The 11,807-nt window shown below is 34.5% G+C and overlaps 1 protein-coding gene across 1 annotated transcript; it reads right to left on the bottom strand.

Moving 5' to 3' along the window:
• Positions 1-253: 253 nt before the first annotated feature.
• LOC103304705 (olfactory receptor 6C2) lies at positions 254-1,192 on the bottom strand. The gene has a single exon (XM_008161527.2). The coding sequence runs from the start codon at positions 1,190-1,192 to the stop codon at positions 254-256; it is 939 nt and encodes a 312-aa protein (XP_008159749.1).
• Between the last annotated feature and the right edge of the window lie 10,615 nt (positions 1,193-11,807).

Raw genomic sequence — 11,807 nt, forward strand, 5'->3', positions numbered from 1 at the left:
GACTAGGTCAGAAATGAAGGCAAGTTCAATTACTTGGAAATACATTTTATAGGTTCACAATGAGGAAAAACATGATGTTTGAGCTTGGTTTGAAAGAAGAGGAAGGAGTTTGATTAAGGTGAGATGCAGTATTAAATGCCTTTGAGAAGATTACTATGAGTAAATTATAGGCACAAAGCAATGAAATAAGTTAGAAGCTGTTAACTATTTAGAAGACTTTCTTCTTTCATTTTACTCGGATTCATCCAAACTTCTATTTCGTTGAGAGAAATATTATCCTTTTTACGAAGTTATTGAAAGCTTGTTTCACTTGCTTATTCCTCAGGGTGTAAATGAAGGGGTTCAACAAAGGTGCAACAGAAGTAGTGAGCACAGAAACACCTTTATTTATGGCCACCTCATCCTTTGCTGAGGGCTTGATATAGATGAAGATGCAGCTGCCATAGGTGATGGAGACCACAATCATGTGGGATGAGCAAGTAGAAAAGGCCTTTTTTCTTTGTTGGACAGAGGGGAATCTCAAAATTGTCCTAATGATGTATGTGTAGGATAGAACCACACATAGGAGGGTGATAATGAGTGCAAATACAGCCACAAGGATAACCATTTGTTCGATTACCCATGTATCTGAGCATGAGATCTTTAGGAGGGGACCAGCATCACAGCTAAAATGATCAATGGCATTGGAGTCACAGAATTCAAGCTGGAGGCCCAAGCTAAGGGGTGGGAGGATGATCATCAAGCCAGACAGCCAACAGCAGAGGATCAATAAAGTACATACCCTATTGTTCATGATGGTCATGTAATGAAGTGGTTTACAGATAGCAACATAACGGTCATAGGACATGGCTGCCAGGAGAAAAAATTCTGTTGCTCCAAAGAAAATAACAAAAAATATTTGGCTTGCACAAGCATTATAGCTAATGGTATGATCCCCAGTTGATATACTGTACAAGAATCTAGGAATGCAGACAGTGGTAAATGAGACTTCTAAGAAGGAAAAATTTCTGAGGAAAAAGTACATAGGAGTTTTAAGATGGGAGTCCAGCAGTGTGAGGGTGATAATAGTCAGGTTCCCTGTCACACTGAATATGTAGGTGAGAAAAAGAAAGATAAAAAGCAAAATTTGTAATTGCGGGTCATTTGTTAGTCCCAGCAGGATAAAAGTTGTTACTGGTGTGTGGTTTCTCATCACTGACTTTTGAAATCTACCCAATCAGCATGTAAAAATAAGAGATTTTTATGACGACATAGGTATTCAAATTCTGTAGCAAAAGAGTATATTTAAAAACCAAGCAAAGCAGTCTACATTTATTATTTTCTCCTTTCTCATTGTAATCAATATTGCCACTATTCCAATAAACTTCCAGAATATTACTTGTATAAGCAGTAGATTATTCCTTCAGGATTCCTGTTTTTGTTAAATAATCCAACTTTTTCTCAGATCATTATTTACTCTTCAAAATTTATAAATGTAGTTTATTATAATTCATTATATGAATTGGATTTACAAATAAGTTAGGAAAAATGATGATATTGCTTAAGCCTTCTTTATCCAAGACAAACCTTAGATATAGGACATATCCAGATGATTAAGAACATGAATTCTCTTCAATTGTTCCAATCAAAGGATTGTTTTAAGAGTAAGCTGCATTTCTCCTGGAAAACAAACAAATAACAATGACAACAAAATATGATAATGAATCTTGAGATTTTTCTTTGTCTATTTATTCTTCTTCACTTTTATTTCTTCTTCTTAACCCTAAGATGGTTCAATGGATAATTATATTATCTATGGTGTTAGAAAATGTTGTGTTCAAGATGTTTACAAAGGAGTATCTTCATATGCATTCATGTTCTTTTTCAGTTAATTGACTGGTATCTTTTCTCTCAAAACCCAAAGCTAAAATTACATTTAATATCACTAACTACAGTATAGTCTTCCAGGTGGTGCCTTTTGCATTATGTTTATAATTTCTTTAAAAAGAGAGCAGTAGTAGTTCTACCTTTTCCTCTTACCTCTACTTAGTTTAGGCTTTAAGCCTCTGCAACCTGACTTTCACTTCCAACCCCTCCTTACTGATTTTCTAAAACCTACAGGAACTTCATTGCTATTATAATACTGTATTATAAACCTCATTTAAGTTATACAAAAATATTCACTTTAGTTCATTTTAGCCAGGTACCGGGGAAGAGGGGTTAGGTGACAGTGGAGAAATTAAAAATCAGAATAATATTGGTATGATAATCAAGTGTTTCATATGCATATTAATATTTGAGATCCATCCAGACAGATAAGGAAGTTGTTGCCCAAACTTTACATCACCACATACACTGAGTGGTCAGATTATTATTATCTCTGAATGCATAATAATCTGGCCACTCAGTGTATATCCTATATAATAAAAGGCTAATATGCAAATTGTCCCCTTGACCAGCAGGCAGGCTGGCCAACCGCCCATGTCCCCTCCCCCTGGCCAGGCTGGCCGGACCCTATATACATACATATATATACACACACACACAACACACACACACACACACACACACTAAGTGGCCAGATTATTATGTGTTCAGAGATCATAATAATCTGGCCACTCAGTGTATATCCACAACTCCCTCCCAATCGGTGCTGTTCATTATATCATTGTAACCACTTAAGTTCTATATTTACATTATAATTTCAGATACACATGAAGGATGAGTAGAATACTAACTGGCTTCTTTTCCCTGTATTATGAGTCTTATTTTGTTGATATTATTTTTGAGCATTATGTATATTATTTAGCAAGAGGAAGAGACTCTATTTCTGATTGCTCCTCATCATTAACCATCATTAATTATTTAGAATGATAACTATGAAAATATGTCCTATCTGAATACATAGTCTTTAGGGTTCCTGTTATTTTTTTCCTTCACTGAATAAAATGGGATCTCCCAGGAGACATGAATTAGTTTGTTATATGAATGCTTTTTCACTCAGTTGCTTTAAAATATATCCTACAAATAATGGCCCTCTGAGTCTGGAAAATTGATTCCTTTGTTTCTATGGACATGTGTCTTATAAAATCCCATGAGACACATATAGCAAAGCCAATCTTGCTTTGAAGGCACAAACACAGGAAAATGGACACTAATGCAGGGGAATCTATGAAAAAAGCCCGACTCTAATAAGGGAAACGATGCAAAGTTGACACCACTAAGATGGAAACAATAACAAAGTTACAAGCCAACATTATATAATGACAGTCTGTCACATATACTTACCTCATGTCTTAAACCTTCCAGGTTTCTCAAGAAATAGATTAATAACGAAAACAGATTCCTTAGATGATCCTTCTACTCCCAAAGGAGTGATCTCTTTTTGAGCCTTCAATCAATAGCTTATACAAGGAAATCTGAGATTTTTTCGTACCCCATCACCCTCTTTCTCTATGCAAATTCTATTTTTGCTTTTGTTAGATAAGATCAGTTTAATAATGATTTTTCTTACATGCAAGTTGTGAAGATTAAACCTCATTTAAATTAGCATTGAGAGGGCCTGTAGGTGAAGATCACACCCTACCTACCAGTCATTGTCTTACCTCCAACAAGATGTTTTTCTATTCTCCTCCTCTAACAGGAAGAAGGAAGATCTTCGCCTTAATAGACAATCACTCAGCCAAGGAAAGACGGTTAAAAATCAGCCAATGAAAAGCCACTAGATGTTAAACTGCCATGGACTTTTTGTTTACAAAAGCCCCTCTGAATTCCCATTTTTCTCTATAAAAGAACCTCCTCTCTTTTGTTTCTTTGGATGAGCACAAGGATGGCCATTAGATCACATGCCCCAAATAGTAATTTTTTGTGGTCTAGATATTTAAATTTATTTAAATAAAATATCATATATAATAAAAATATTAAGGGTGTTATTACTGGTTACAGTTTTCAGTATATTAACAAGAAATCCAACATTTTAATCCAAGAATGACACCAACTTTGTGTCACAGCAACAAACATGAAATTAAATGTTGAATACCAAATTGTGATTCCTTGTTGTTCCCAAATAAATCAATTTTTTTTCTGGTGAAATATCTGGCTGTGTATTTGTTTAAGGCCAACAAAGTGAAATTGTGTGCTAAAAATTTACTATGCTTTACTTATTCTTTGCTTTTTCCTTAAATTTGATTTATCTTGGAAATATTTTTCTCCCAATTACTCTAGGACCATAAAAAGGGCACTAAATAGAACCAACTATGAAGTAACTAAAAATTGACAACCTTGCTCTCATCTTCTTTTCCATACTTCCTCCTTTGAATACACAACAGGCAAAAATGGTCTTAGTGAAATAATCTTTTCAATTTTGGAAAAATGTGTTTTATTCTTGGAAATTGTAGAGAGAGCAGTTATTTGAGAGTTTAATAAAAAAAAGGACCAGAATAGTATGTGAATGTGTGTGATCATGCTTCCATAACCCTAAGTGGGTCCTGCTTCTTGTACCAATACAGTTTTATTACACCTCTGCAGAGTACTTCTTAAGCAACACCCTCTTAGGCTCGCAAATGATTGCCAGGTGTATTTAAAATCACTTTTTTTCTCCCTATTTTCCTCTTTCCCCAGCCTTTGGCAAACAGTATTCTTCTTTCTATTTCTAGTAATTTGTTTTAGGTACTTCAAAAAATAGAATCATATAGTTAACACACACACACACACACACACACACACACACACACACAGACAGAGAGAGAGAGAGAGAGAGAGAGAGAGAGAGAGAGAGAGAGAGAGAGACTATTTTCAATCTTGCTGCTATCTTGTGCAACGAAAAGTGTCTCTCAGTCATTGAATTACTCTGGTGAGTAATTTAGATATTAAAGGAACATTTCTGTTGAACTAATAAATGTGTAGGAAGGATGGAATTGCATATGCTTAAGTTTTTAATAATAAAAAGATATTAACAAGTTAGAAAGTGTTCAAACTTGCCCTGGCTGGGTAGCTCAGTTGGTTAGAGTGTAGTCCTGATACACAATGGTTGCAGATTTCATCCTGGGTCAGGGCACACACAAGAATTAACCAATGAATGCATAAATAAGTGGAACAACAAATTGATGTTTCTTTCTCTTTCTCTGAAATCAATCAATAACATTTGTTTAAAAAAGAAATTGTTCACATCTTAAAAGTTTGGCTCAGTGGATAGAGTGTTGGCCTGGGGACTGAGGCATCCCGGTTCGATTTCAGTGAAGGGCACATGCCTGGATTGCAGGCTCAATTCGCAGCCGATCAATAATTCTGTTGCATCATTGATGTTTCTATCTCCCTCTCCCTTCCTCTCTGAAATCAATAAAAATATATATCTTATTTGGAAAAAAAAGAAATCATTCATATTTTAAGCAATGTAATATTCTTTTGGGTATAAATTCCAGGGATTTGGAAAGTATATTTCTGTATGTTCTTGATATTGCACTACATGGGTGGCTACTTATGGATAAAAAATATAACCCTGCCTTTGCCCTTAGTCTCAGAAAGGATTATTGTATAATTCATAACATTTCTTCTACAATTTTCCATATTAAAAGTTGATATAAGCTTAATTAACCATGTTACAGAAAGATATGCCAACAAATACTCTTTTTTCTTATCACTCAAAAGGGAAAGTAACTCACATGTCTACCTTATGACCCTTATCCTTTTGATAATTTTTCATGGTTCCCGCCAGCAGCTCCTCATTGTTTGTAACTGTGCCCTGTTAGGGGAGACATGTCTCTACGCTGGTCTAACAGGGTCATCAACCCACCTTCACTCTCCGGGGATCTTCTGGAGCCTTTCCAGTTCTTCAGATTTCTCATTTCACATCATATTAAGACTCTCATTAGTTACTCTTTCTTACTGTAAATGCTGGAAACATTTCCCTTTGATCTCCGTCACAAAGGGAAGAAAACCTAAGGCAAGGGAGGAGAATAAAAGAACTTCCTCTGGGTTTTGGAAAAACTATGATGGCTTTGAGCAGGAAGTTGGCTTTCCTACTCCCCAAATAATTATATTTATGTTTTTCTGCTCAGTCTTCTGGAGGTGCACTGGGATCAACTGAGTGAATAAAATAAAGAATCATTGGAGACCTAGGTTCTAATCTCACTAATAAATCTTTTGCATCATAAACTTTGGCAAAGCAACTAAAATAGCAGCATCAGGAATGCTGTCCTTTGAGACACTAAGATAGAACAATAGCATTAGACAGAGGCCAGGTGCTCATCCTAGTAATAAAAATAAGCACAAGCCTGATATAAGTATAAGCAATTTTAATAGCTGAAATATTTTGGTTTACCTAATTTCCCATGATATAATTGCTTGTAAAGTCTTTATTTAATATGAAAATACACATTGAGAAGAATTCCTATGTATTTAATGATATTGTAGATTAAATGTATATTTTTTAATCATAGAAGCATTTATCTGCTTTTGAAAAACTGGAGAAATATGACATATATATTCTTTATTCTGCCTACAGATGATACTTTTTAAGACCATTGTTACATGGATGACTCAGAAACAGTTCACTCATTTAAAAACCACTGATCTAATGATTTTGGCTTTGAAATATCTGCCCCTGAAATTTTGAAATATTTTTATATTTTAAAAGGAACCCATCTGAGAATATTTTAAAGATAGAACATTACCTGTACCTTAGAAACCTCCTCTTTGTCCATCTCTAATTACATTCCTCTCTATCCTTAATTGATGAATTCATGGGGCCTTTCGTTTTTGTTTTTACTCTTCATCCTGCTCAGATATTTGGGGAAGTGGGGAAACTTAGCAAAAATAAACCAACATTTTTGGATGCTCATATTCCTGTGACCCATGTATCATTCTAACACAGTGGCCAATCAGTTTAAAATATGCAAGGCAAAATAGGTAGAGGACTAGTGAGGAAACAACTCTAACTTCACCTTTACATTTCTATGTAATTTCAACATTGGCATAAACCCAGGATATGTTTTAATAAAGCTATTCCTTACCAATAAGAAAATTAAACATAGTTCATTTGATAGTGAATACATTCAATGCTAAAAAATATAACTTTTTTGACATAGTATCTTATTGTTGAATATATTATAAATGAAAACTAGGATATTTAAAAAAACTTTTTGTGACATTGTGTAGCCAATGTCACCCCAATAAAAATGAAAAAAACAAAACACTGATGCTGGAAATGTGTTAGTTTATATCAAATGATTACCTATTGCTTAAAGTGAACATTTCCTAATTAGATATCAGGTGCTTAAAATTATATATATGCACACAAACACATATACTAGTACATATGAAGACAACTTCTTTAAAATGAAAAGATCCACATTGTAATTTTTATAAAATTATATTTGTTTCTAAAATAATACTTGTCCGGTGATGAAGTCTCTAATAATTCAATTATTAATTAAACCTCTGTTTTTTAAGTACCCCATTAGGTGCAAGGGCTGATGCTCTAACCACTGACTCACACTAGCCAGGGCTCATTGTAGTTTTAATTTTTGATTCTCTGATGATTAGTGATGTTGAGCATCTTTATGATGATGATTAGTGATGTTGAGCATCTTTTCATGTCTATTTGCCATCTGTATGTCCTCTATGGAGAAGTGTCTATTCAGCTATTTTGCCCATTCTTTTAATTGGATTGTTTGTTTTCTTGATGTTGAGGTGTATAAGATTTTTATAAATTTTGGAAAATTAATTCTTTATCAGATGTATCATTGGCTGGTGCTTTCTTCCAGTCAGTGGGTTGCCTTTTCATTTTGTTGATGGTTTCCTTTACTGTGAAAAAGCTTTTAGTTTAATGTAGTCCCATTTGTTTATTTGTTGTTGTTTCTCTTGCTCAAGGAAATGTATATCAGAAAAAATATTGGTACGAGAAATGTCTGAGATTTTGCTGCCTATGTTTTCTTCTAGAATATTTATGGTTTTGACTTACATTTAAGAAGCCAATCACAAAAGAACAGATATTGTATAATTTCACTTATATGAAGTACCTAGACTAGTCAACATCATAGAAATAGAAAGTAGAATAGTGGTTGTTTGGTCTGAGGGGAGGAGATTTGCTGTACAGCATGGTGCCTTCAGTTGTCAATACTGCACTGTGCACTTAAAAATTTCTTAAGAGGGTAAATCTCATGGTAAGTGCTCTTCTTTTGATTAAGGAAAGGGGCCCCCTTTCACCAAGCCATTGTGGCTCAGTGGTTGAGTGTTGACCCATGCACCAAGAGGTCACCAGTTTGATTCTTGGTCAGGGCACATGCCCGGGTTGCAAGCTTGATCCCCAATAGGAGGCATGCAGGTGGCAGCTGATAGATGTTCCAATCTCTCTCTCCTTTCTTCTCTCTCTCTCTCCAAAATAAATAAATAAATAAATAAACAAACAAACAAATAAGTAAATAAAAGGGGCCCTTTCACGTTCTCTTATGGGAAGCTCTACAAACAGCTTCACTAGAGGGAAGAGGGAAGAAGCACATTTGGAACCCAGGTTGTAGACTCCTAAGCAGCCCCAGACAATATCTGTGCAATCTTGAGGTATAAGCAGCAATAGGCAGGAGATGTCAGATGCCTAAAGATTTTCAGCAAAGGTAATTTCTGACGGGATGCCTACAGGGAGGTGAAGCCATATAAGGGAATAGAGAATAGGCTGACATCCAATATAAAAGCCTGTGATTAGTTTAGGTTAGTGGTCGGCAAACTCATTAGTCAACAGAGCCAAATATCAACAGTACAGCGATTGAAATTTCTTTTGAGAGCTGAAAACCGACTTCTGCGCAAGGGCCACGAAGTTTCAATTGCACTGTATGTGCTCGCCCACATGTGGTATTTTGTGAAAGAGCCACACTCAAGGGGCCAAAGAGCCACATGTGGCTCGCGAGCCGCAGTTTGCCGACCACTGGTTTAGGATAATGTTTGGCAATCAGAAACCGTTTTATGGTGATGGGGAGAGGAATGCTGTTTTTTCAACTCCGGGGAACATACAGACCATAAATCTTCTTTCTGTGTTTGACATTATATGTGCTCCCATACATTGCTCCTAGTTTTTTAGCAAGCATGATTTGTTTTATTTCATATGTTATTGTAGGAGCCATGACCAGGAAAGGAATAAATAGGTAGGCAGTGTGATGTATAAAAAGATAATGGAATTGGAATGTAGATCTAAATTTGCCCTGATTCATTGGAAACTTGTGAACACAAATAGCAGCATGGTGTTTGTCAGAGGGAAGAGGTTGGGGGGAAGAGGGGGTCCTAATATATGGTGACAGGAGAAGATTTGACTTTGGGTGGTGGGCACACAGTGTAATATGCAGATCTTGTAATATAGAAACCCACACACAAAACCTATATGATTATGTTGACCAATGTCACCCCAATAAAATTATTTTTTAAAAAGTTATATTTGCCCTGATTCACCTGCAAGAGTTCCTTTCCCTTTTCTGAGTTTCACTTTCTTGATCTCATAAGTGAGAAACTGGGATTATATCAGGGATACAAATTAATCTCATCTCACAAGCTAACTCTTGTATTGGTATTGTACTGAGAAAGATTCTGAGGTCAGATCCTCACTCTTTAAGAAATAATTATGCAACTGATTTTCAGTTGTTTGGTATAGCCATGGCATAGGGAGGTTAGAGACATATCTTCTTTATATGCTATCCCTGTATGAGAAAAGATCTATAATTCCCTCTGGATGAAAAATTCTGTTATCCTAAACATTTTGTTTCCTTGATGCTTGAGACTAGAAATATTTTATTAATTCCTACTGGTCACTTTATTTTTTATTCATTTTTATCTTTTAATTGATTTTTAGAGAAAGAGTGGGAGAGAGAGGGAGAAACATTGATTCGTTGTTCTACTTATTTATGCATTCATTGGTTGATTCTTGCATGTGCCCTGAGTGGGGATTGAATCCACAACCTGGGCATATCTGGACAACTCTCTTACCAATTGAGATACTCGCCCAGGGCTCTTCCTGATCATTTATCCTACACCAATCTTCTACAAAAATATAGGAATATAGACTCTGTCTTTTGGTGTCAAAAATTTATAAAACATGTATAAAGTGCAGAATCCAGTCATTCAATTTATAAAGGTTTTCAGTTCCTTCCACTGTGTGTTCTGGTATGTGAACTCTGGTAAACATTACTAACTGCAGTTTGTGGAATCACCCCTTCCCCCTGACACACATAGTTTAAATAAATGGTTTATGTATCTAAAATATATACATCGAATACAATAAAATATTGGGAAGATTTTGCTAGCACAGCTCATAAAACTTTATTTTTAGTATGTTCTCTATGGTTAAAATATGCATTTAAATTATCTGTTGTCTTAAGAGTATTTTCTAAGTAATACTAACTAAGTAATATTTCTAAGTAATACTAACATCCTAAAAAGTTAAAAATAAGAATGTTTTTATATAATTGCACATAGTACCATAATTACATTACTACCATATAATTATACAATTTTACCATTTGCTCAGCATCTGAAATATTATAACTTTATAATATTTATGTTTCACATTTTTATAACATTATAATTGCAAACATTTTTATTTTTAGTAATTAGGCTTTGCATTAGTCCAACTATTTTCTTTTTCTTTTCATTAATTTACATATTATGTTTATTTTCTTTGAATTTTCACATGTTGGCTTTTTATTTTTCAGTTATTAGGGTTCTGAATCTCACTTTTAATTTCAATATTCTCAGTCCTACTAATTAAGTAGAGTGAGCTACATAGGGTGATTGTTTGAAACCAGTAAAGGGAAGTGATCTTTGAACTCTCCTTATATAAGTACCAATAAAATGTGTTCTCTGATCCTTATGTGCATATTAAATAGGTGTGTGAATATTTGGCATTGATTTTCAGTGACTGAGTTTTTATGATTTCCCACTTCTTTCTATTTTCTTGTAATGTGATATATTAAAAAAGAGTCACTGCATGTAGTGTAAAAACAGCCATTTCTAATAACCCAGTTTATAGCACTCACAAGAGATCAGCCTTCCCAATAGCTGCAGCCTATATAATCCAGTTACTGTTTAATAGGAGGTGTGTAACCCAAAAAGATGTAGATAAATATTTTTGGTGGATAGAGTTGGTGGGAAAGTAACCTCACAGCTCAAATAACCCATTTTCATATCAGGAGATGACTATTTATCAGCTATTTTTTTCCCTATATAGATTCTGAATAGTAGATTCAATAGAATAAGGAAATAAGAATAGGGAGGACACCAAGCCCATTGCTAGACATGATCATAAAGCATAGTTTTCTAAGTCTTCATTCCATCACTAACTCTGCTTTGTTGTGTATTTTATTTCTGGTCATTTATTTTGATGTAGGACTTAAATAGTTTATCTAGAGCTTAGTATTTATCTTTTGAAAGTAACATCAATACTTAGTCATACCTCACAATCACTTCATGTTGTACATGTGTGAAATACTGAGAATGGCTATATAGACTTGGGAAAATTACAGAAAAGAAAAAAGGTGAAGAATACAGAAAAATAATTTCAATATAGAAAAATAAAATAGAAAAAAAGCTATAAAATGACTTTCAAGTCTTTGACCACCAAATATAATTTGAATTCTACCCCTATTTTCTTAAAGTATATCAGTTTTTTCCCCATTACATTTGCCACCACTAAAGTACTAGGTAATTTACTTTTCTATTATGTTGACTATTTGATGTATGTTCCCTCACAATGGCTGAAACTTGTGCATGCTTTATTCCCTGTGTATGCCTACCACCTAGAACAATGGTCTATATTTATGTGTAGTTTATTTGTGTTTCAGCTACAGATT

Source organism: Eptesicus fuscus, chromosome 7, assembly GCF_027574615.1.
Source record: "Eptesicus fuscus isolate TK198812 chromosome 7, DD_ASM_mEF_20220401, whole genome shotgun sequence".
Lineage (NCBI taxonomy): Eukaryota > Metazoa > Chordata > Mammalia > Chiroptera > Vespertilionidae > Eptesicus > Eptesicus fuscus.

Bases quoted from the DNA above. Each gene is read 5' to 3' on its own strand.
- LOC103304705 (XM_008161527.2), bottom strand. From the start codon at position 1,192: ATGAGAAACCACACACCAGTAACAACTTTTATCCTGCTGGGACTAACA.